Here is a 25370-nt window from a genome sequence, read left to right on the forward strand (position 1 = left end):
CTAAGAATTTGCATGTTCCACTTGCTTAGGCACCTGTTTGCTTCACATATTGTAGAGCGGCAATGTTCATGGGGGTACATTTTTCTGTCTTGAGTTTCTGTCTTGTTGTACATCTTCCATTTATTATAGCTGAAGCAGACCATTTTTAAATTTAATCAATTAATTAATTTGATTTGATGACAAATGTCTACCTGTTGACAAAGCAGAAAAGTAAACCAATCAATCTGGTAGTTAGATATTAATGTGTACCAAGTATACTTAAGTTACGTATCCAGTCATTGCCTCAAATATTACACTCATAATGTCTGAATAATGTCCACCTTGTCTTTTACACCGGCACGCAAACTTAATCAGGAATTTATTCCACCTGTGTAATTGTGTCCACAATGTAATAAAAACTTGAGTTTAAACCATCATCATGTGCAGCAACATGCAAGAAGTCAGAAAATCTCATAATGCTTCAATTCATTGAGCGCTACTGTAAATCTGTGTCTTGAGTTTTCTTTTTCTTTTTTGTCCTGTTCTCATTTTTGTCTCTGTGTGTTCCCTCTTAAAATCACGTTCTGCCTAATTGCATTTGCAATAAATGTTCATCTCAACACAAAACAGCAACAGAAGGAATGCAATGTAGAAATCCACCAAACTATTTGACGAAGGAGCTGAACATAAAAGGAAAAAAAAAGAAAAAAGGTTCCCAGTACAATGTGAGCAATACCACTGTATTTATTAAAATACTAATTACATACACAGATTAATTTTACCAAGCATAATGACTAACGGCTAATATAAATGCCCAGAGAATCATGCCAATAAATGGTTTCTTGTGCCCTTTCTGATATGTACGTATCTTTCAGTTTTGTTTAAATGGTGAGTAGTTTTATTTAATTTTTTTAACTTTTTTATTTCAGTGTGATTCTTTAATTTTACATTTGTATGACAGTTAAAAATACTTCAAATTGTTCAAATTTGAAGGTTTCACTATAACTTGTTAGAATATACTGTACATGAATAACCATTAGTGAAACGTTTGCCTTTGAAATCACAATGGCTATAAAAATTCTACACACCCCTGATCAAATGCCATGTTTTGTTGTGATTAAAAAAAATAAATATAAGACCTAGGTAAATCATTACAAAACTTTGCCCACCATTATTGTTACCTACAACCTGAAAACTGCAATTGAAAGGGGAAAAAAATAATTTCAAGAGGGTAAATAAGTTCATGAAATAATGTGGTTGCATAAGTGTGCACACCCTCTTATAACTAGGATGTGGCTGCAATCAGAAGCCAGTAACTTCTCAAACTCATGTTGAATGGGAGTCAGCACAGACATAATACCTTTTATAGCGCTTTTGATTAATACAAATACATTTTGGATGTTCTAGAGGGCCCTTCCTGGCTTATTTTTTTAAATTATTACTCTCTACTACTTCTGTTCATAATTTTCTTCACCTTGTCAAAGGCCATATGGTCCTTTTAAAGAAAAACAGCACCAAAGCATGAGGCCACCACCACCATGCTTTTCCTTGACGAAGAGCAGTGTTGGGTTTGCAACAAACATAATAAAAAACATAGATAAAAAGTTCAACCCTGGTTCCATTGTACCATAACAAAATATCCCAAATACATGCAGGAAAATGTATTACGGTCCCCGGATTTATATCACATCACAAAAGCCTGACATTTGAACCAGGGTGTGTAGACTTTTTATAACCGCTGTATAAAGGTTGGCCTTTCAAACTCATGGACTCATTTTTACTAGCTTGTCAAAGCATCTTTAAATTGTCAGATAGTATCATTTTAACCCGAGTCATACTTAGACATTCATCAGATTTGTCATGCAGGTTCTTGACTGTTGCACTTACAGTTAGCACGTGCAATATGTTACGACACAATTGCCTGGATGTTATCATCTTGGTTTGTAATGTTGTGGTTTTTAGATATCTGACTGAGTCAAATGTCACAAAGCAATTCATATCTAAAATGTCAATGCCAATTGGACAAAATTCACAACATACATCAGATTGTTTTCTGTTACTGTTTTTGGATCTAACTCACTGTATAAAACAAACCTGCAGACAAACGGGATCCTATAGAGATACACATGCGCACATGCACACACACACACACACATACCGGGGTATAGGAAACTGGAACCCAATAATTAGCCAGCAGTAGAGCCTGCACTAACCACTGGTGCTGGCTGGTCTAAACTGTTCGATGCTCCACTGCAGTTCCTGGTTAATTTTTATTTTCTAAACATGTGGTTGTGTTTTTCAAGTTTTTAATTTTTTTTTTATCTATTACCTGGAGTTACTAGAGAAGACAGTACATATAAATACTTGCATCGCACTGCATTTACTTAAAAAAAAATATATATATTTTATAGCACAAAATGGGAATGTCTGCTTGATATTGCAACCTTGCTCCCAGATTCTTTGGTGATTTAAGCGGCCATGAGTGCATATAGTGTTCCTGTGTCAATCCTGTGTTTGAACGGTGATTAATTCAGGGTAGAGATCAAATGCTATGAACATTTGTGACCAAAACGATCACATTATCAGTATTATCATGATGATGATAAACGGAAGAAAAAAAAACCTAACTAAACTGGTAAGCCTATGTAGATTTTTCACATTCAAAATAATCAACAACAGTAAGTAAAATGATTTATCAAGCATGTAGGACCCCATGAAATGTACTAAAAGAGTGACATATCTAACAGACTTGGGTGGTGGTGGTGGTGGTACAATTGTTGGTAGTGACCACATAATTCAAAGTGGGTAATTATTTTTGAATTCATTTTCCATTTTCTATCTTACAAAAAGCTAAATGCACCCATACTTGTGCCGTAGTCATCTTTGTTAGTGAAAACATCTCGTCATCTGGGCTACGTTCTGTCATGTTCCATAGCACGAGCATGTTCTTTGTCATCTTACAACTCTCAGAGATAATACTGTAGTACTGATGATCATATTTGTGAAACAGAAGTATAATAAATTGTCTGAAATTTTATCACAGTTTCATCTCTAGTTCTGGGTTTACCCCACTTCTTACCCATTCATTGGGATAGACTCAAGCTTCAGTTTGATCCTGATACTGATAGAAAATAAATGAGTGTAGTTAAATTAAAAAAAACAATGATGATGATACAATGAATGATATACCGTATTAATTGAATTACCTGTAAATTAATGTCCACACAGAAGCTTTTATTAACAATAAATTTTGGAGCAAACAATACAAAAGAGACATCTGTCATAATTTCAATTTCACAGAAGAATACATAAAATAAAATAAAACTAAGTTTGTCTCATTCGTGGGGTTTCTCACAGACAGAAAGCCCCTAAACCAGATGTACAAGAAAAAAAAAAAATATAATGAAACAGTCACTCAATTTCATCTTAATAGATTTATCTCTGACCAAGTTGTACAGACAAGAAATAATGAACTCTGTGTTTAGATCAGAGAAGAAAGAGACGATGTAGCCAGGAAGAGCAGTGATGTGACCGAAAAACTACAGAGTTGCCGAGCATTGTTGATATAATACTCAGCTACCTTCGTGTTGGGGTTTGGCCCAGTGAACCAGAGCTGCATGCACCGCCCTGATGTTTTGGAGTGTGTAGTATAAAGGTAGGAATTAGACCAGATTTCTTCACACATGGATTTAGGCGTTGGGAAGCTGTCAGTCCACTTTTTGCACTTGCTGCCTTTAGGGCATTGGTTAACACCTGGAAAACAGAAAGATGATTATTTTGGTTTAGTTTCAAATTTTCAAATATTTACAAGTATCTTAGTTAGTCCGTTAATAACAAAAACACACCTGTGCTCCAGTCCCATCCTTTGTGCCAGTTTGTCTTACATGTCATCTCATTTTTGCAGTCCTCCCACCAGTCATGGCAGTCCTCCTTACATAAAGGTACATCCAAGATTCGCTCCTTGCGCCAGCCCTGATCCGCCTGCACAAACAAAGCATAATGCATAATCAGCAAGATGACGCAATGCACGATTGGATTAAACAGCATCAAAAATATTCAAATATTAATTCCACCAAGTCTAGTGCCATCAGTGTGGACTGAATTAAGACAAGAGCGACAGTACCCACCACTTGTATCCAGGGCCCCAAATGTGGTGAGCATTCATAGAAGCAAGTGTCTTGGACGAAGTGCCTCTTGCACTTAGGGCTCATCGAACCACAGTGGTTCCAGTTGAAGTTGTACAAATAGGAGTTATCTTCGTGAGCTTCAGCAGAGGTATTTGCTGTGCAGCATGCATTGTCACGCCACGGCGCACACTAAAAACAAAAGAAAGAACACAATAAGCACTTAATGCTCTTCATAGTAAAGTATTCATCGAATGAGATGTGCACCAATTGCATTTGTGTCCATCACCTGAAGGTAAAGTTTTCCCTCTGGACCAGGTTTTACTTTGTGGTGTTTGGCATCCATACACATATTGAGTTTGTCTTGAGACAGAGCGTCCCTGGAGAGGGTGAGCAGCAAGACCAGAGCAACCCACATGGCTCTGCAGCACAAAGTAAATCATATAATGTATGTATATACAGCTCAGGAATTTTTTGGAAGAAACTACAGCATAATTATCACTTCCTCTGAACATGTTTGACTAAAATGAACGGTTTTCCCCCTCCCAAACAACTACCATAACCCCAAATCCCAATTTTTGTCATTGAGAGCATTTATGTGCAGAAAATTAAAATAAATAAATAAACTCTAATTTTGTTTTTTTCCAGAGCTGTACATCAGCTTTGTCTACATTAACTGCATGTAGACTGAATACAGTCAATCCTGTAGGCCAGAGGTCACCAACATTGTGCCCGTAAGACCAAGTACAACACAACTAGCCCGTGGGCCTGATACTGTACAAAAAAAAATCAGCAGTGATCTGGTCTTTTGATTTTCTAAGAATGTTGTAGTAGTATTTGAAAATGTAAACACTGGAGAAAAGTGTTGCATATTGATGATCCGTATCTTCACATAAATGTATATAATTATTTATAACGGCATATAATAATATCATTATTAAAAGTAACTTGAGCAAATTTGCTACTTCATAAGTGTGTATTATGCTGGTAGTCCTTCACACTAATTAACCCACTGACTAAGCCTACAAACCATTAATTTCATGTGAAACACTTACTGGTAATTAGCTCTATATGGTAATAATGACTCCAAAACGTTCAGTCCAAAACAAAATGACAATCAAAAGTACAAAACACAAACTGACACACATCAGCAGTCATCACATTAGTGTACACATACTTCACAAACAAGAACACACTTGTAAATAGTAGTAAGTCTTCAGGGAACATATCAGCAGTCCTCATTTTAGTGTTTAGACACTTTATAAACATTAGAAGAACACACATGTAAATAGTAAGCGGTCTGTAAGGAATCTTCCCAATAACATTTTTATCGATTTAAGAAAAATTACAAATCATTCGTCAAATCACAGCACTACAAAATACACAGATAACTAGTGGAACTTTAAAAAAGAAAGAAAGAAAGAAAGAAACTGGAGGTTAAGATAGTCTTCGATGATGAAGGAAATTGTTTACCTCGTTAAGGTATTCTGCAAATTGTTCTAAAGCCCAAGACACTTTCTGAAATCACACCTCTGTAGAGAATGAACTGGAATGTGTTCGAGTGTCACCAAAGACATGACAGATGGCCCTCTAATAAGAAAAGTCCAAAGTCTAGCCAGTGTGTACGCACGCACACGTGTACACGCCTGACTGTAGAAAAGAAGACATGTGATAATGGATTTTATTATGTCTAATAAAGGTAGTTTTATCTTATCTCAAGGTTAGGCCACTGAATATACACAAAAATGGCACGATGACCTAAGAATTAAAGTTAAGAATAGTTAAAGGGGACAAACGATGAACTTTTCATGTTTTTCTACTTTTATACAAATATATTGGTATTTGACGGGCCTAGCTACCCACCAATAGTGAAATTACACTACAAGTAGGTAAAAATGTGTCTGGAAGCAAGTCGTGTCGAATTGTGCAAAATTTTGGGCGATTTTTCTTGAGCAACAAAAATCATAGATATAAAGTACATTATGCATACTATAGTGTGTGTGTGTGTGTGTGCGTGTGTCACTTTTTGCACTTTTACACCTACCAGGTATTCACCTTTTGACGACTATAGAGGTTGAGTATATTGCTCATGGACTCTTCGACATGTTTATAAGGGTCAGGGAATAAACCAACAACCTCTGAGGTAACCACTCTGCCCCCATGCAGCCCCTGCACCATGGAGTAGCATATCCAATTCACCAGTAACACATGTGTTCCTGCTAAAATTGTCATGGCTGTCTGCAAACTTATCAACCACGATGAAGAAGACGTAAGAATTGCACATAATTTGAATGGTAAGCTAAACTATTATGTGATTTTCTGGCCTCCTGTTTATTTAAACAACTTTATTTAATAACAATTAAAATAAAAAATAAATAAAAACATAACGCTTGGGGGATTAAAAAATGTATATACTCAAAATAAATTTATACAAAGATATTGGACTCAACACAAGCAGACATAGTTGTAATTGCTTTTTGTTTAAAAGACAAAAAAATAATGTCCCCCCCCCCCTACAAACTTACATTTATGCATATGGAATTTAGTCATTATTAGTACTCAATTAATCAAAAACACATGTGATTTTCTCTCATTGTTCCCCTCCAGCAAAACCAAAAAGCAGATTCTTCCAAAATAGCACAATTTTTTCCCCACTATAACAATACTGTATAACTTGTTACATACACCAGGAATATTTTACTGATGGACATTGCCAAAATAGATGAACCACTATTTCAGGAGAATTCATAACAGAAGCTAAAACACACATTGATGACTTCTTTTTTTTTAAACCGCCCCCAATATAGACCGTAGTTGGATAAATCCGGAGTACAATTTTAAATATTTTGGATCAACCTATTGGGTTCAAAAACCTAAGCGGAACCTTAGCGCAATGAGACACAACCGGAAATAGCCGGATGTTTTTTAAAGATCACTCATAACTTCCGACAATGTTTGATTTGAATGTTAGAAAACGTTCGGTCGAATTATAAGGCTAACCAACAGCAACAAGTGTGTGTATTTATCTTTATTTATTTAGATTGGCGTTGTCACTTATTGCTGTTGCTATAGAAGACGTGGGTAAATGCGTTTTAACGCGTCTCAGTGGCGTCAGGCACAGTTTTGGTGTGATCCCAAGCCGAGATGTCCACGCTTTTCCCCTCCTTGTTTCCTCGAATAACCGAATCTCTGTGGTTCAACTTGGATCGACCTTGCGTGGATGAGACGGAGCTACAGCAGCAGGAACAGCAGCATCAAACCTGGGTAATGTACATATCCGTTGAGGTTGAAAGATTTTCATCGACGCCTCAACGACCACTGTTGTGGATGCTGAGCTACTTCAGTTCTTCCCATTAGATTTGAGTTGATTTATTTTACATTTATTTGATTGCAGATTTATTGCACTACAATTTTTAAGATGAACAACAACAGAATAATACAATATATTATGAATTGAATGACGCATAACTTGATACTTGTGAATTTGTGATATCCCCCATACAGTTCACGATAAATCTTTTTACCCTTTCTTTTACCTTAGTTGCAGAGCATTGCTGAGAAGGACAACAACCAACTACCAATTGGGAAAACAATTTTTGAGGTAATCTATATTTGTGCCCACTTTCCAGTGTTTTAACACAAACCTTATACACGACCTTCAGCCCTGCAAAATGTTTACATAGCTTTCTTAATGAGACAGATATTTGTACATCTTAAATGGGATTTATGAAGGATAAAGCGGAGAGAAAAAAAGGCATTTGTCATAATGATGTTTCACTATTGTTATACTATAATTCAACAATAAAGTGTGAAAAATTACACCAGTTCCACACAATTATATTTTGTTAGAGTTGGATAGTATTTTTGTGGTCATCTAACATTAACATAATATACTTGTATATTATACTTTAATAGAGATAATGTTTAGTAGTACAGTGCTTTAGTGGTTACCACTATACGCTACAGCTTACATCATGCAATTTAAGCTTTTGGTGCTATTCTTGCTGCAAATGAAAGCCCTATGCAGTGGTATTAGTAGCATTTTCAGTACTTGGTCCTATTTTTACTCTATAAACAAAAACATATTTCTGTGCCTTTCTTTACCATGTCCATTTACGTGGTGCAGGGAGGAGGCTATGAGGAGGAGGAGGAAGAGGAAGATGATGAAGACGAGGACAGTGAGGAGGACTCAGAAGATGAAGAAGACATGCAGGACATGGATGAGATGAACGATTACAACGAGTCACCTGACGATGGCGAGATCAATGAGGTGTTTTCCTAAGTCACTTATGGAATTTGTTGGACATTATGGATTTTAAATACTAAGATAATTAAGGGATTCACCCATTCTAGAAACCCATTTTCCAAAGTTTGTCTTTGTTTTTATATTTAAGACATTCAGCCATTCTAGAAACACACTTTTAAAGACTTTTAATTGTTTATATTTTGTCAGGTGGACATGGAGGGACAAGATCAAGATCAAGACCAATGGATGATTTGACAAAGATTTTGGGGTACATGCTTCCCACCAAAATAGGACGTTAACAGCGATGTAGAGTATTTTCCAATATCTTGGTTTCCACATTTTGGTACAGTTTACAGGTGTACCTAACGTTGTGGCTGGTGAGTGTATTGCAACAATATAGCTAAATAAATGAATGTGCTATGATAGCAGGGGAGAGGCCCTAAAATGAGACTTATTAGGCTCATTAACAGCTGTCAATTTTCTGTTGTTTTACATGATTCAATATATAGATTTTTAAAAATGTATTTAACCAATTGTAGTATTATGTAAAAGGGACAGCTGATTTTGTATTTCACACCCATCCCATGAGTCATAGCTTTGAAATATTGCCGGACATTGCTTACTGTAAAAGTCGCTCCTGGTACAAAGTTCCTCATGGGGTTTCATTTTTATTTATTTTTTTACATGCAATGCATCACCAATTAACCTTGACCTTGTCATATTGTTTGCCATGTGTCACCCGTTGAAGTTTCTACCAGGACAATACACTTTAGCTGAGTCAGCGATAACACTTGTTACGCATGGAGACTCCTCATTAAAATGTTGCAGTAAATCTGTCTTTGATCATTTTCAGTTTTGTTGGGTTTATTATAAATTCACTTTGGATAACATTAAACTTTTTTTTAATATATATATATATATATATATTATGTATTATGTTACATCATTTTGGATATTTTTCAAAGCAGTTAATATAAAATACAAAGATTTAGCTTTTTATTTTTTTTTATTTTCAACAATTAAGGATGGACAAGTAAGACAGACTAAAAAGCAGATGGATGGACATTTTGCAATGAGCTAACTTGTGATAATAAGCAACAGTTCACAAACATTACTGTGTAAAAAGAGCATGTTGAGGCATCTTGGACAGACGTTCACCAATTTGTAGCTGCAAAACTGAAAAGACTGCATTAACAGCAGGCATGATTGACTACATTGGGTTCAGAACAATTATGGAAATCTTGCTTGCTATTGACCTTTTGCACGTGACGTCACATCACTCATGGAAACGCCCCCTACAGGACGCTGGACGGCAAAAGAGCCACTTGCCTGTATTGTAACCATTGAATCTCGTACAGCGTTTAGTTCTTTATCTAATCGATTATCTTATAAAATGGTCATATCTTGCTGTGCGGTCGGTTGTACAGATAGACAAAGGAGTAAACCAAATGTTGCTTTTTATCGCATACCTACTAATGAAGACAAAAGACGTCGATGGATAGCAGCAATCAACAGAAAGCACTGGCAGCCCACAAAGTATTCACAGATTTGCAGAGATCATTTTTTGCGAGGTTAGTAGATAAATGTTCATACATTTTACTAGTAAACGTACACTCCAACAAAGATTGTAACAGAGGTGTCGAATTGCGTGTTTCAAATCACATTAACGAGCCAGATAGTTAGCGTCCACTCCAACTGCACCAACACACATCTTAGTTTTAAAATGCACCTTCTTTAAAAGTATTAAGTGACAAGTTATTGTTAATATTGTCCCCCGGTGGGAGCGTAGCATCTCGTCTCAGAGACTCAGCCAGCGACAAGCTTTTGAATCAGCCCCGGTGTAAGGAGAAGAGACGGCATTGACTACATAATGATATAGGTCGTGCGCTGTGAATTCCGGCAAAGTCGGCGATTTCATTAACTTGGTAAAAACAGCAGGCAACAGAAGGTAAGGGGCTGTTTTCAAACTAGCAATTCTGACTTAAGTAAACATCGCGTTCAATGAGTCCCGACTAAATGTGCAACTTCGACTGACAGACGAACTTCGGTTGAAGTAGTCGATTCCATGGCTCTATGGGCAATAATAACTTTTAATTTGTCAAATAAAAGTCACTAAGTCGCTCCGGGTCACGCCCACTTACCATTCAACAATCATTTCATTCCGCCGTCCGTCATAGGGCAGGCACGTGAACACGTGACGTCGGTGCAAATGGTCAATTACAGTCTTTGATTTCACTGAGTGGTCCAATCCGTTTCATTTTGTCAACGAGCGTTCATGCTCAATTAACTCTTGACGCTGTCACTCGGTATTCGTCTACTTGATCCCCTGATACACGAGTTCTGCCATCCCATCCCTGATCCCCTTGCTATACTCCAGTGTGGCGCGGTGGATCTTCCATTCATACAAGCCGCTCTTGCGAATGTGTCTGAGAAATTTGGGAGCGCCGGGAAACAGCACGTTGTCTGCCAGAATTATAGATCCTTTCCCGAGCAGACCAGAACCTTCCAACATCTGTAACAACATCACATCAAAAAAACAATACATTTGTACAGTGCCGGAGATATGAAGTGCAGTAAACAAAACTATAAGAGACACCATGGAAACATATTTAACAGGGATGAAAAGAAGGGTTGAGAGAGACTAATGTTCATAAAGTTGTTTTTTGTTGTAAGATTGGCGATTACCGATATCAGGTATCATATCAGTGCCGTTGCCAGCCTTATTTTAAGCCATCAGTACTCGTAAATGCTGCTGATAGCCGTGTTGACCGCCCTCTTGTGGCCACTTTTGTTATGATTAGGAACTAAAGGCATAACGGTACGACAGATGTTAATTAAGATGCAGTTTTTGTAATTTATGTATAGGATTAGAAAATTGTTATTAATTTCATGCAATTTTAAGGAAAAGTGGTATTGGGGGTATATGTAGGTCTTTGTTTAAAATGATCTGTCACTGTTTTTTTTTGAGAAATTTTATGTATCAAAAGTATTAGTTACTATTGGTATCAGTAGCGTTGACTACTCGAGTTGAGTGTACTCATAGTGGAATCGGTCTTAAAAAAATGTGGTATCAAACATCTCTAAAATAAAAAAATAGATGTTCATATTTGGTCAAACTGTTTTTATTTAAAATGTTTTTGCAAATGTAATTTAATCTGAAAATTATTTTCTTTTAAAATTTTAATTAGGGTTGAGTGAGCATCGATGCCAGACTTGTTTTAAGGTATCAGCCACCATTGCCATTAATTTTATGCAGATTTAAGGAAAATGCTATCTTGGGATGTATAGGTATTTCTTTAAAATTACCTGTCATTGTCTTGGGGGGAAATTTTATGTATCAAAAGTACTAGGGATATCGGTAACTATTCAAGAGTCGAGTACTCATTCATGTATCAGTATGAAAAAAAGTTGAAACATCCCTAAATGTAATGTTTACTATAGTTCGTTTAATTTTTCAGGCATGTTATTCTAATGAGTCCTTCCAGTTTAGTGTAATGAAAAAAACAATACTTACTGCTACCGGTATTAATTGCATCCTTTTTTTTCGCACAGTAAATTAGCGATAAGAAGCTATGACTAATAATGTAAGATTTGTGGAACTTTCAAGTGACAGCTCGTGTATAACATGAGAGTGGACTGGAATATCTTGCATTGCAGCTGCATAGAGACAGAACAGTATGACTCAGGTCAGTCATCTTAACTCATTAACTGCCATTGACGGTTATAGATGTCAAATATTCATTTTAACTATTTCTATTAGTTTAACTTTTTTTTATACACTTTTGTTAACAAGAGTATGAAAACCTAGAATTTTTTTATTGTACATTTAGAACAGATATAAAATTTGTGATTAATCGCGAGTTAACTCGTGAAGTCATTAACTCATTTACTGCCGTTGACGGCTATAGACGTCAGAAGTTCATTTTAACCATTTCTATTAGTTTAACATTTTTCCACTTTTGTGAACAAGAGTATGAAAATGTATAACTATTAAAGTCATGCGATTAATTACAATTAAAATTTTCAGGTGATTACATTTTTTAATTATAATTAATCGCATGACTTCACTAGTTAACTGTTATCTGTTCGTAATGTACAATAAAAAAAATCTAGGTTTTTATACTCTTGTTAGCAAAAGTGAGAAAAAATGTTAAACTAATAGAAATAGTTCAAATTAATTTTTTACGTCTATAGTTGACAATGGCAGTGAGTGAGTTAATTACAATTAAAAAAATTAATCACCTGACTGCTCATTTTTTAAATAATCTTTTCTTTCTTTTTTTAAATCGCATCAAGTGATTATTTATTTATTTATTGTAACCGCATAACTTCAATAGTTAACTCATGATTAATCATACATTTTTATATCTGTTCTAAATGTACAATAAAATATTTTTTTCTAGGTTTTCATACTCTTGTTAACAAAAGTGGAAAACATGTTAAACTAACAGAAATAGTTCAAATGCATTTTTGACGTCAATGGTAGTGAATGAGTTAAGACAGTAATTCAAGTGCTCACATGACTTGAACATGGTCAGCGTGACTAAGGGAAAAAAAAGTCTTGTTGACATCCTGTACTCTTACTACTTGGAAGGCTGGACTTAAAAAAAAAAAAAAGACTGTTTACAAAACTGCTTGGAATCCGGTTGTCCTTGGCTATATCAACATTTTTATCAATCTGTTATGATTTGTTGCAGCTACCTGCAGGTCAGTACAGTAGCATTTCTTCCAGTGGTCCATGAAGACCAAATCAAGCCTCTCCAAACCAAAATCAGACCGCAAACGTGGGATTACTTCATCTGATGGATTCACAATCAGCTCCACCTGAGCAATGATAAACACAGCTATATATTTCTCACATGTGTAAACAGACCAATAAAAAGAAACGGGGATCGCGTCTCTCACTGTGTCGTCGTCAAAGCCCGCCAGGCGGATGATTTTCTCCGCTATGGCAGCGTTTCTCTGGTCCATCTCAACACTGTAGATCCTCGCACCCAGTGGTAGCGCCCGGGCCATAAGCACAGTGCTGTAACCACAGTGGGTCCCCAACTCCAGGACTGTCAGAGGACTCTGCTCCATCAGCAGCCGGTCCAGGATCTTCCCTAAGTACAAACAGAGCCACAAACTCACCAGAAAAAAATATTTCTAATAATATGAATCCCAGGTTTTGATCCCTTCTGTTATGTTTGTTTGAGAGGAACAACAATAATGTCCCTGGGTCAACCAAACGTGACACAAACGTGTATAAGCCAAAATCAATACTTTGTTTTAACCAGTGTGTTATGTTCATTTCTCAGGAACAGCAATGTCTGGGTCCAAATGACCCAGAGGTGTATTTAATTATTGGGTGGACACACACTTACTAGTAATAGCTGAGACAATACTTCATGTTTCAAACCATTCGCTACCATTGTCTTTGTGTTATTTTGTTTTTTTTAAATAAAAAAAATGAATACACACAGTATGTGTGTCCTGTATTTTTATTTATTTTTTGTTATTTAAATGGAGTTTGATGGATGTTTGTTTCTTAATCAGTATTTTTTTTATTATTCCTTTTTGCCCCATTTTAACTGCAAAAAAACAAACAATTAAAACAACAACAACCCATTCGTTACATTTGTTTCTGTGATATTAGTGATAACATCCTGGGTCAATTTGACCCCGGGGTCATGTTTAGCTAATTATCCAAAAGTTTCAGTATTGTTTTGTGTGTGTAATCCTGTTAAACTAACAAAGCCAATTTTTCATCTGCACTCTTGTGACTCTTTTTTCTTTCTCTCGCAATAATAATCCTGGGTCATTTCGACCCGGGATTTGCTTAATTATCAAACGTTTCAGAAACTTAATACATTTCAGCATTAAAAAAAAGCATTAAAATTTAGTTTTTTTTAAATAAAAAAAATTAATACACATGGTATGTCTCCTGTATTTTTTGTTATTTAAATGGAGTTTGATGGATGTTTGTTTATTAATCAGTATTTTTTTTAATTCCTTTTTGCCCCTTTTTAACTGCAAAAAAACAAGCAATTAAAACAACAACAACCCATTCGTTACATTTGTTTCTCTGTGATATTAGTGATAACATCCTGGGTCAATTTGACCCGGGGTCATGTTTAGCTAATTATCCAAAAGTTTCAGTATTGTTTTGTGTGTGTAATCCTGTTTAACTAACAAAGCCAATTTTTCATCTGCACTCTTGTGACTCTTTTTTTCTTTCTCTCGCAATAATAATCCTGGGTCATTTCGACCCGGGATTTGCTTAATTATCAAACGTTTCAGAAACTTAATACATTTCAGCATTAAAAAAAGCATTAAGAATTTTTTTTTAAATAAAAAAAATTAATACACACAGTATGTCTCCTGTATTTTTATTTATTTTTTGTTATTTAAATGGAGTTTGATGGATGTTTGTTTATTAATCAGTATTTTTTTAAATTCCTTTTTGCCCCTTTTTAACTGCAAAAAAACAAACAATTAAAACAACAACAACCCATTCGTTACATTTGTTTCTCTGTGATATTAATGATAACATCCTGGGTCAATTTGACCCGGGGTCATGTTTAGCTAATTATCCAAAAGTTTTAGTATTGTTTTGTGTGTGTAATCCTGTTTAACTAACAAAGCCAATTTTTCATCTGCACTCTTGTGACTCTTTTTTTTTTCTCTCGCAATAATAATCCTGGGTCATTTCGACCCGGGATTTGCTTAATTATCAAACGTTTCAGAAACTTAATACATTTCAGCATTAAAAAAAGCATTCAAATTTTGTTTTTTTAAATAAAAAAAATTAATACACACAGTATGTGTCTCCTGTATTTTTATTTATTTTTTGTTATTTAAATGGAGTTTAACGGATGTTTGTTTATTAATCAGTATTTTTTCTTCCTTTTTGTCCCTTTTTAACTGCAAACAAACAAACAATTAAAACAACAACAACCCATTCGTTACATTTGTTTCTCTGTGATATTAGTGATAACATCCTGGGTCAATTTGACCCGGGGTCATGCTTAGCTAATTATCCAAAAGTTTCAGTATTGTTTTGTGTGTGTAATCCTGTTTAACTAACAAAGCCAATTTTTCATCTGCACTCTTGTGACTCTTTTTTTTTTCTCTCGCAATAATAATCCTGGGTCATTTTGACCCGGGATTTGCTTAATTATCAAACGTTTCAGAAACTTAATACATTTCAGCATTAAAAAAAGCATTCAAATTTTGTTTTTTTAAATAAAAAAAATTAATACACACAGTATGTGTCTCCTGTATTTTTATTTATTTTTTGTTATTTAAATGGAGTTTAACGGATGTTTGTTTATTAATCAGTATTTTTTCTTCCTTTTTGTCCCTTTTTAACTGCAAACAAACAAACAATTAAAACAACAACAACCCATTCGTTACATTTGTTTCTCTGTGATATTAGTGATAACATCCTGGGTCAATTTGACCCGGGGTCATGCTTAGCTAATTATCCAAAAGTTTCAGTATTGTTTTGTGTGTGTAATCCTGTTTAACTAACAAAGCCAATTTTTCATCTGCACTCTTGTGACTCTTTTTTTTTTCTCTCGCAATAATAATCCTGGGTCATTTTGACCCGGGATTTGCTTAATTATCAAACGTTTCAGAAACTTAATACATTTCAGCATTAAAAAAAGCATTCAAATTTTGTTTTTTTAAATAAAAAAAATTAATACACACAGTATGTGTCTCCTGTATTTTTATTTATTTTTTGTTATTTAAATGGAGTTTAACGGATGTTTGTTTATTAATCAGTATTTTTTCTTCCTTTTTGTCCCTTTTTAACTGCAAACAAACAAACAATTAAAACAACAACAACCCATTCGTTACATTTGTTTCTCTGTGATATTAGTGATAACATCCTGGGTCAATTTGACCCGGGGTCATGCTTAGCTAATTATCCAAAAGTTTCAGTATTGTTTTGTGTGTGTAATCCTGTTTAACTAACAAAGCCAATTTTTCATCTGCACTCTTGTGACTCTTTTTTTTTTCTCTCGCAATAATAATCCTGGGTCATTTTGACCCGGGATTTGCTTAATTATCAAACGTTTCAGAAACTTAATACATTTCAGCATTAAAAAAAATAATAATCTGTCTTTAAATCCATCTCTAACAATTTCAATCAATAGTTCCTCTCAGTCACGCTTCTGAGATTTTTTTTTTTTACATTTTTTTTTTTTACATTTACTGTAACTTTCAAATGGGTCAATTTGACCCACAACATAAATTCAGAGTTCAAAAATGCCTTTGCAAAAAGGTTCAAGCTTGACATAGATGTGTTAACTTTCCACTGCGTTCTTACATATATTGGGGGGGGGGACTGGATCACTACAGTCCTGCGATCAAAGCTTCTCTGCTCACCCTTTTTGGGTCCAATGTTACTGATGTACTCCACCTTGCTGCACCACTTATCAAAAGTGTCCAGGATGCTGTCTGGGTCCCCGGGCGTGGCATGGGTGAGAACATACTGGTAGGCCCGCTCCTCACGACTCAGACCGGTGACACAGTCCTTCCATAGGCGGACCAGGACCGCTCGGTAGAACAACGCAAAGTAGAAACGATATCGGATGAGCAGCGTCAGCAGGAGAGGGAGGAAAGCCAGTGCGATGGCAGGGAACGGCATCCTAGTATTCACATACCGATCACAATTGTCAATCATTAATGTTCAAAAGGAAAACAATAAAAGGAGGTGTAAAGTGTATGGTAAGTTACTTTTATAGTACTAATGGTACATAGAATGCTAAACTGCTAAACATGCTACAAGCTAATGGAGATATTCTGACATAATTCTGTTATATTGATTAAAAAATAATAATAATAAATACCAGAAGAAAATGTACCGCAAGTACAACCGGCACTCACCTGGTCTCTGGAAAATATGGTTACAATTAACGAGCCCGGCAGCCGTTACAAATAACGAGCCCGGCAGCTGTTACAAATACTGCTAGGTCCAAGTGTGTGTGTAGTGTAAGTGAAGATTGGAGACCCGATGCTATGAATTATTTAAGCATCACGTTCACCCAGTAATAGTTTATAGTCCACAGAGAATAAAAAATAGTAAGACAAAGTGTATTCATTATTTTTCATCAATCAGAAACAACTCATGTTTATTTTTTGCACCATACAGCAACAGAGAAGCAGAATTATGTTGCCGTCTGTAAGACAAGGTAAGCAGACATTTGATGTATCAAGTTAACAGCAACAGGTGTGTCTGCTTGACATCGAGTCAAGTTTCCCCACTTTGCTCAGTCAATACAGAAGGTTTAAGAAAAACATGAGAATGATAGGGAACAAACCTCATTTATGGATTAGCATAAATGCAAAATGTTCCCATATCACCTAAATAAGCCAAATAGTTGACCCAAATGTTTATCAAATGCAAAAAAAAAAAACCTGTATAACATACTTTGGTTTATAGTTCATTTGCTGATTTGTTCAGTTACTATGTCAACTATATCAGGGGTCGCCAACCTTTTTGAAGATGAGAGCTACTTCTTGAGAACTGATTAATGCGAAGGGCTATCAGTTTGATACACACTTCTGAAATAAATGTGAAGGGCCTGACCTATCTAATCATCCATCCATCCAAAATCAGCACACAAAAAAAGGGCTGATATTTATTTTTCTACGTAAAAGAGCCCCTCCCCCCAAAATAAATATGGTAAAGATTATTCTCTCTATTGTAAAGTTAAAAAATAGTAAAGAACATTGTAAAACAGTCAAATGTTCTGCCTGTACTTCATATCTTTATTAATGTCAGTGTTAAGGGACCAAGAAAGACGTTATTTTATTTGTTTGATTTATTTTCTTGTTAAGAAAGAATTAATCGGTTATCGGAATTTTATTCTGCCAAATACTGAAATCAGCATCAGGCTAAAGAAAACAAATCTATATCGGTCAGGCTGTGTTATAATAAGCAAATAATGACATTTATTCTATGTGAAGACACTAATCATGTTAATGATTTCTCATAATAATTACTACACAGATAAATAGCTACAATATATGCAACATTTTAGTTCTAAAAATATCTGCCAATGTTCACATTTTCCAATGATCTCTACTTCAACATTCCTAGAAAATTACGATTGTCCCATCTTTGGTGAGCTATTTTTTTTTTTTACAACAGTTACTCATGTGGCCCTTGGGGGCTACCTGGTGCCCACGGCCACCACATTGGTGACCCCTGTTATTTATTGCTGGCGTCAGGCCAAAACCTCATAAGTTACAATTTGTTAAATGTAATTTTTTTTTCAAAAATCGGTGCTATTGGTCAGTCCACATGGGAGTGTTATTTATTATTATTATTAATATATATATATATATTTTTTTTTGGACTAAACAGAATAGAAGTTAATGGTTGAACAAACATTTTATTTTTGGGGTCTCCTGAAAAGTGACTACAGTATTGGAGTTACACGGTTTGGACCCGACTCCAGTGTACAAAACAGCATTGAAAGCATGTAAATATGAATATATTTACAATGAGGAGGTTTTTGTATTACTGCATGATTAAATGATTGTGTGAAAGGATACACTACCCTGTTTGACACCATTTTTTTTGCACAAATGTGAATGACTGGGAAAAACAACAAAATATAAGATTGCAAGTGGGAAATGTTAATCAGATAAACAACCGTGCCATACATGAGTCCATTATTACCCCCTGCACCCTTTAAAAAAAAAAGATGTGCCTTGGACCTTGAGCCAATTAGCACCTTTAAAAGATAATTGGGACCATTCATTAAGCAAGCGGTTAGAATGCAGAGTCACAGTATCTTTTTCACACTTCTTCGTTAGCACAAGTGCTTAAAAGTCTGTGCATGGATCATTCATTTGGTTATTTAGAGAGTTTTTGTGAACAGGACATTTTGCACAAAAAAATGGAAGCTGCTAATTAGTTCAAGACCTAACGGCTACAGCTCAGGGCAGGGTTGCTTCAGCAGTCCCCTGATGAATTTCTTCAGATCTTTGTCGCCTCTAGTCCAGCGCACCAACCGAGTCAACACCAGCCTTCCCTCCTCCGCTCGAGCCAGGGCCAAATACCATCCACCCAGGACCCCGTTCACCTTTTTGTCAATGACCTCCCCCACTAAAACATCTTTTTTGTCTGCATAGTCCAAGCCGGGACAGGCGCAAGTGCCTCCTTCCTGCAGCCACAGAGCATTGTGGGTCATCGCGCCTCCAATCCCCGCCCTCTCCGCACCTCCCCCTGCCCACCTCAGGATGCGGCTTCGGGCCAAAGGCACCAGCTGAAGGTCTCCTCCCACTGTTGACACACTGCCCAGACGCATCTTGAATGCTGCGACGAGAGACAAAACGTGTGATTTTCAACACATTGTAAAACAAACAACAGAGAAAAAAAGATTTTATTTTTATTATGGTCCGCTCTCAGGAGCACATGTTATAGTATCCCGTCATCGCTCTCCCAGTCCTCACCATATGGACTTTGACAAAAGTTGTCCTGGATGTCAGTCTCTCCCTCAGCGGCCAGACTGCAGGCATCACAAATGACACTTCCTGGGGATTGAAAAGAGAGATTATGCATGATTGCGTCTGCGGAGGTGTAAACTGCAAGAAAAAAGGAAACCTACTTAAAGATACACGAGGTGCTTGAAAGAAAATAGAGTATAGTAACATCTGACTTATTGTAATGTATTAGGGGTGTGCCAAAAAAATCGATTCTCATTTAGTACGATTCAGAATCGATTTTAAATGTCCCCAAATCGATTTTATTTAAAATATTTCATACTGTCTTCCCTTTGTTTGTGCGTGCCTTTATTGGGAGCGCTGTTCATGTTGTACCCGATTTGGCCACTTAGGGGCAGTGTGGTTCCATGCGGTCTGATACACTGTTAAGTTGTAGTCACATTGGAGAGTAGAAGGAAAAAGTCACGATCAAGTTATTCCAATAAAAAGTTGTTGTTTTTTGCAGCGTGCAGCCGTTCTTTTGAGTGATAAAAGTGCCGCGAGTAGAGTGCTAATTAGCATTAGAGAGTAAGACTGGAATAGATCATTACGATTTCTTGAACATCTATACATTGGAGCAAAAATCATTGTCAATTTTGAATCAAAAATCGTTCTTAATCCAAAATCGAATCGCACACCCAAAAATCGGAAACGAATCATGAGACATTTAAAGATTCCCACCCCTATAATGGTATAAAGTTTTTAATGTATGCTCCAGCATTCACCTGTGTAATGAGATTTAAAACAAGAGCTGTCAAATATCTTGATTTTGCAATGATAATAATAATACAGTTTTGATGACACTGACGCCGTTATTTTTATTGTAGTTGTAGTTTGCAGGACAGCACGGTATGTAGCGGTTAGCACAACTGCCGTTCAGTTGAGAAGTTCTGGGTTTGAATGGAACAGCTGCAGTAATGAACTGAAATCATGTCAAACAATAGGTAGGTAGGTTTAAATACAGCTTTAAAACTGACATATTAAAATGAGATAAAGAATAGAAAAACAAATAAAATCAACAACATCATGAGTGTTTTGTATTCAGCGATGTCAATTTCTTTATTTTTGCTTGAATGTTGTGTTTTATGTTGTTATTTGTCTCCTTTTGCTGTTACTTAAGTTGCTGTCTAAGATAAGCTAAATAGGCTAAGTTGTTTTACTTATTTTCTTCCTACACCCTTTTTTAACTGAATCTTGTTTTAAATTGAATACTGGTAGTACAAAAATGCTATTATAGCTAACATTTTATTTTATTTTGTTGTATATGTACAATTGTTTGCATATATATGTATGTATTTCTTTTTTTCGAATAAAGTTTGTCTAAAAAAATAATAATAATCATCAGACACTCTTGTGTGCAGTTGCCTCCCACATTCCAGAAACATGAATGTTGCGTGTTTCTCAATACATGCCCTGCAGTCACATTTTTCTAGTACAAATGCCACTTGGCCTACTAGTACACAACTAAACCTATGAGACTAACTGGGTAGTAACACTAGGCCAAATTGTTTGTTTGTTTTTGTCTGCATGTTTAGACAGTACAGTGGACCCGCTCTTTATGGAGAAAATGTGTGTATAATTGACACCCATTGAAATGCATTGGGATTATTATTTTTTTTTTACTAAAAAATATTCAGTATTAAAAAAATAAAAAGTTTGGCTTTCAGGTGAAATTTGTGGAAAATTTAAAAAGTTCATACTACAGTGATATCATATGAAAGTAGGATTTCCTCCTCTCAAACAATTCATTGAATCAAAGTTAACAACAATGGTGGGTACGACACAACCAAAAATGTCAACGTCTCAATAAGTCGTCATGTGCCAATTACATCTTGACAACGACTCTTATGCTGTTCACAAATCGACTCATTGTCTGCTGAGGCCTGGCATCCCATTCTTCTTGAAGGGCAGGCCACAGGTCATTGAGGTTCTGGGGTGCAGAGTTTCCGCTGATCCCACAGGTTTTTCAATAGGATCCAGGTCTTGAGAAAGTGCAGGCCTTTCCATTTGAAATACATCAACAGCCGTTCCCTGAGGATGCCATCTTGATGAGCTGGGGCTTTGTCGTTTGTGAATTTTGCCGTTAAGCTCCTTGTTAGAGAACAGCAACTTGCGCAAAGAGAATACTGAAACTTTTGACAGTTGGACATTGAGAAGGTCACATTAAGTTGACTTGTAAAGATTTGAACGCATGTTAGGCTCATCCTGAAATTTTACCTGAAGGCCAAATATCCCTAACTTTTTGTGAATAGTGTATAATAAAAAAAAAACATTATTTAAACTAAAACCTGCCTGTCTCACAAGCTATACATCACATGTGAAATAAGCTACGATACTTAATAATAGTGCTGGGAAAATGAAGCCTCATGAAGCTTTATGAAGCACTTTTAGTATTTTTATTACTCCTCTAGATGGTGTTGACATTGTTAACATTTTTAATTCTTTATTTCATATTTTAACCATGTTGAAATGTTTTATAGATGTGTAAAGCAGGCGAAATAGTGTTGAACTCAGTATAATTTGACCTTAACCTAGCTGGTACCTTGTTTTTGTCTAAAATTCCTTATTTGTGTCCTTCGTGAGAACAGATTCTGCTTCACACACACACACTCGCTGTTCGCACTACCATCACGGCCATGTCAAGTTCAATCTGTTTGTGAGATTCTGTTTTGGGAAAAAAGTACGAAAAGTACACGGAACAGTATATTTTGTCTACAAAGATGAACACAGGTGCGAACTGTGTACTAAAATTCTGTTATGTAACATATTGTGTGAGAACCAATCTGTTTTACTTATTCATGATGGGAGGAGAAATAGGCGTTCTTTTACCGATTTGGATTCTGTAAAGAGCTGTCTTCCGCAAGGGAGGGGGCACGCGCACTCTGAAATTCCACTCTTTACGTGATGTTCAGTGTGTGTGACCGGAGATTCTCTGTAATAAATCATCCTTGCAAGGACTCTGTTCACGGACATCTCATCATTTGATTTATTGGACACGCAAAAGTTTAGAATTTTTAAGATACCTCCTTCAATGGTGCTCTTGGTTCAAATATAAAGGCTAGTGCAATGAAAATGTATTACATTACCACTGCCTTTTTAAACCAATAGTGCCATCTAGAGGAGTCAAAAAATATCACAAGTGCTTCATGAAGCTTCATTTGCCCATCACTACTTAATAATATGCTGTGAAAAGACGTAAGCCTACACAGACCTTTGAGCGCCTCCTCGTGGGTGACCTCCTCCAGGGTCCGCACATCCTGCTCCCCACTCGGAGGGATGCAAAGTTGGGTCCCGCGTGGAAAGCGGCTGCAGTTGAACATTTCGGGCCAGGGGAAGCCAAATGCGTTCATGACGGGCACGCAGTGGTCGCGCACGGCCTCGCACAGGTTCCGACAAGGGCTGACGGCCCCGCTGTAGTCCGGCACGCAAACCGGGGCGAACAAGGAGCACAAGAACTTCTTGGTATCCCTGTGGCACAGCTTGGAGACGAGGGGCAGCCAGGCTGCGGACTGCTGCTGGGCCTCCCGCAGAGTGTCGTGGCCCAGCAGGTTGGGCAGCCTCATGTGCCGGTAGCCGATCCCGTGGCACAGAGACAGGGTGCTCGGTATGGGCTTGCACACCGAGCGGACCGACGAACTGTAGCCGAGCGACGGCGGTCCGAGGTGGGCAGGAGCGAGGGCGTCAGACGCCAGAGAAGCCCCGAGCGTCAACACAAACAAGAGCACTCTCATGGTGGTTGTTTTTGGTCCCAGCGACAAGTAAAGGTGAGTTCCGCGGCGCTGGAAGCTCTCTGTCCTGCCTGCTCCCTCCCCTCTATCGGTGGGCGTAAATAAAGGAGGCGTGGAGGAAACCGGGTGGGGGTAGAGGACAGACAGACGCCTGTAATCATCACTCCTGCCTAGAAGCTGAGGTGACGACCTCCATGTCTGCAACCAGTGTCGTTTAGCTCAGTGGTCCGCAACCACCGGGACGTGGGTCATTTGGTACCGGGCCGTGAGTCATTTGGTACCGAAAGAAAAAAATTGCATTTTTTTTTTTTCAAAAATGATGTTTTATTTTGAAAAGTGGCCGAATTCTGTGTTACATCCGTCTCACTTGACAACCTCTGTTGTTGGTGCGACGTTACGGACACCGTTAATAAAGTTGCACATGATTACACAGTAGATTTACGTTCATTATTATTATAGAGAAAATACCACAGTTTTTTTCTTGTCATTTTATTTTGTCTTTATCAGCTAAACCTTTAGATTGGGCCGTGAAAATATTGTCAGACATTAAACCGGTCCGTGGTACAGAAAAGGTTGGGGACCACTGGTTTAGCTAGTTGCTGAACAGTTGTGATAAATTCAAATGCAATCAAAAGAGTTGTGTGAAAATGCCATGTGAAGTTTAATTACTGGCTAATAGCTTAAACTAACTCGGAATGAGGAGTTGTTCTTGTTCCTGTATTTTTGTGAATCTATACCGGTTCTGTGTGTAATGGATGCAAACAATATGCAGCACGGTCTGATTTATTTATTCATTTTTAACCCTGGAGAACCCAAGAACCCTTTTCTTCTTTGGAAAATTATGAATTATACATTATAAGTTCACTGAACACCAAAATATATGTTTTTTCAATTTTAACCCTTGTTTTTTGAACTAGCTCAGAGTTACTAATTTATCAAAAAAAAAAAAAACATACTCCTAGGCATTCTGCAACATGATATGAAATAGATTAACAAAAAAAACACAATTTTACCATCTCTTAGTTTGCTGAGAAGATGTTTTTGTTTGGATTGATTTCCAGCTCAACAAAACAGCATGTTGCCAGCCATCTTGTCACCACCATTCTGGCTCATGTAAGTGCAATATTCATCCACTAGATGGCCCCCCATGCAGGGGTCAGAAGTGGCACTCCGGACTTATGAAGTTAAATTTGTAAAAAAAGAAAAGAAAAAAAAGGTCTTTGTTATTTGAGTAGCAGAATTTATAGGGGCCAAATTTGACCCCGTTTGTTCTCCAGGGTTAAATTCATCATGCATCCATTTTCATTAGCGCTTATTTCTATTTGGGTCAAAGGTGTGTGCAAGAGTTGTTGAGTTTGGGTGAGAGGCAGATACAGAAAACTATTTGTCATTGTTTGTTGTGATGATGGTCCTAACTGTGGGAAAAAAAAACATTCCAGAACTTTAATATGACAGGAAAAAATGTGAAACAAAGCCAACTGGGGTTGTGCAGTGTGCAATAGAAGTACAGAGGAAAACCAGTTTTCAAACGATTTTGTTATGTAAAGAATGAATTTTTTTTAAGTTTTAAGTTTAAACCTGCATCATGTACATGGACCCTAAATACTACACTATATCATGTCAGTTAGTTGTCAACAGCTGTTAATAGACTGTCAGTGTTACAGTTTAGCGTGTTCTACTCTGTCATTGTATACTCAGCCTGAGGGGAGGTAAAAAAAAACCTTTCATGTTAGCCTCGGTACGCTGCCACACATGCGCCAACAAGCCTTTTCTTCTACAGCATCTTAATTTCCCAACAGAGGTTTAAAAAAG

At 36.7% G+C, this 25370-nt stretch overlaps 4 protein-coding genes across 4 annotated transcripts; 1 reads left to right on the top strand and 3 right to left on the bottom strand.

The window, feature by feature from the left end:
- Positions 1–3211: 3211 nt before the first annotated feature.
- On the bottom strand, positions 3212–5692 carry folr (folate receptor). Its single transcript, XM_077566224.1, has 5 exons — positions 5577–5692; positions 4393–4525; positions 4107–4295; positions 3825–3960; positions 3212–3732 (listed from the first exon to the last, which is right to left on the bottom strand). Exons 2-5 carry the CDS (start codon positions 4519–4521, stop codon positions 3461–3463), a joined length of 726 nt encoding a protein of 241 aa, XP_077422350.1. The 5' UTR covers positions 4522–4525; positions 5577–5692; the 3' UTR covers positions 3212–3460.
- A 1322-nt stretch (positions 5693–7014) lies between these two features.
- Positions 7015–9181, top strand: anapc15 (anaphase promoting complex subunit 15). The gene is made up of 4 exons (XM_077566082.1): positions 7015–7367; positions 7645–7704; positions 8230–8373; positions 8557–9181. Exons 1-4 carry the CDS (start codon positions 7248–7250, stop codon positions 8602–8604), a joined length of 372 nt encoding a protein of 123 aa, XP_077422208.1. The 5' UTR covers positions 7015–7247; the 3' UTR covers positions 8605–9181.
- A 1398-nt stretch (positions 9182–10579) lies between these two features.
- On the bottom strand, positions 10580–16984 carry tomt (transmembrane O-methyltransferase). Its single transcript, XM_077566223.1, has 4 exons — positions 16723–16984; positions 13255–13451; positions 13051–13173; positions 10580–10861 (listed from the first exon to the last, which is right to left on the bottom strand). The coding sequence occupies exons 1-4, from the start codon at positions 16982–16984 to the stop codon at positions 10664–10666; spliced, it is 780 nt and encodes a 259-aa protein (XP_077422349.1). The 3' UTR covers positions 10580–10663.
- Positions 16985–17437: 453 nt separating this feature from the next.
- On the bottom strand, positions 17438–23775 carry sfrp2l (secreted frizzled-related protein 2 like). The gene is made up of 3 exons (XM_077567023.1): positions 23042–23775; positions 19801–19881; positions 17438–19663 (listed from the first exon to the last, which is right to left on the bottom strand). The coding sequence occupies exons 1-3, from the start codon at positions 23559–23561 to the stop codon at positions 19278–19280; spliced, it is 987 nt and encodes a 328-aa protein (XP_077423149.1). The 5' UTR covers positions 23562–23775; the 3' UTR covers positions 17438–19277.
- Positions 23776–25370: the final 1595 nt, after the last annotated feature.

Source organism: Vanacampus margaritifer, chromosome 5 (assembly GCF_051991255.1).
Source record: "Vanacampus margaritifer isolate UIUO_Vmar chromosome 5, RoL_Vmar_1.0, whole genome shotgun sequence".
NCBI classification, from domain to species: Eukaryota; Metazoa; Chordata; class Actinopteri; order Syngnathiformes; family Syngnathidae; genus Vanacampus; species Vanacampus margaritifer.

Bases quoted from the DNA above. Each gene is read 5' to 3' on its own strand.
- anapc15 (XM_077566082.1), top strand. From the start codon at position 7,248: ATGTCCACGCTTTTCCCCTCCTTGTTTCCTCGAATAACCGAATCTCTG. The intron at 7,368-7,644 runs GTAATGTACATA...CTTTTACCTTAG, and splicing joins AACAGCAGCATCAAACCTGG to TTGCAGAGCATTGCTGAGAA. The intron at 8,374-8,556 runs GTGTTTTCCTAA...ATATTTTGTCAG, and splicing joins ACGATGGCGAGATCAATGAG to GTGGACATGGAGGGACAAGA.
- sfrp2l (XM_077567023.1), bottom strand. From the start codon at position 23,561: ATGAGAGTGCTCTTGTTTGTGTTGACGCTCGGGGCTTCTCTGGCGTCT. The intron at 19,882-23,041 runs GTCTGTGTAGGC...TTCAATCCCCAG, and splicing joins CCACGAGGAGGCGCTCAAAG to GAAGTGTCATTTGTGATGCC. The intron at 19,664-19,800 runs GTGAGGACTGGG...CTCTCGTCGCAG, and splicing joins CTTTTGTCAAAGTCCATATG to CATTCAAGATGCGTCTGGGC.
- folr (XM_077566224.1), bottom strand. From the start codon at position 4,521: ATGTGGGTTGCTCTGGTCTTGCTGCTCACCCTCTCCAGGGACGCTCTG. The intron at 4,296-4,392 runs GTGATGGACACA...TTTTGTTTTTAG, and splicing joins AGGGAAAACTTTACCTTCAG to TGTGCGCCGTGGCGTGACAA. The intron at 3,961-4,106 runs GTGGGTACTGTC...TTGTTTGTGCAG, and splicing joins TGGGGCCCTGGATACAAGTG to GCGGATCAGGGCTGGCGCAA.
- tomt (XM_077566223.1), bottom strand. From the start codon at position 16,984: ATGCCGTTCCCTGCCATCGCACTGGCTTTCCTCCCTCTCCTGCTGACG. The intron at 13,174-13,254 runs GTGAGAGACGCG...ATCATTGCTCAG, and splicing joins CGGGCTTTGACGACGACACA to GTGGAGCTGATTGTGAATCC. The intron at 10,862-13,050 runs GTAGCTGCAACA...ATGTTGTTACAG, and splicing joins GCTACTGTACTGACCTGCAG to ATGTTGGAAGGTTCTGGTCT.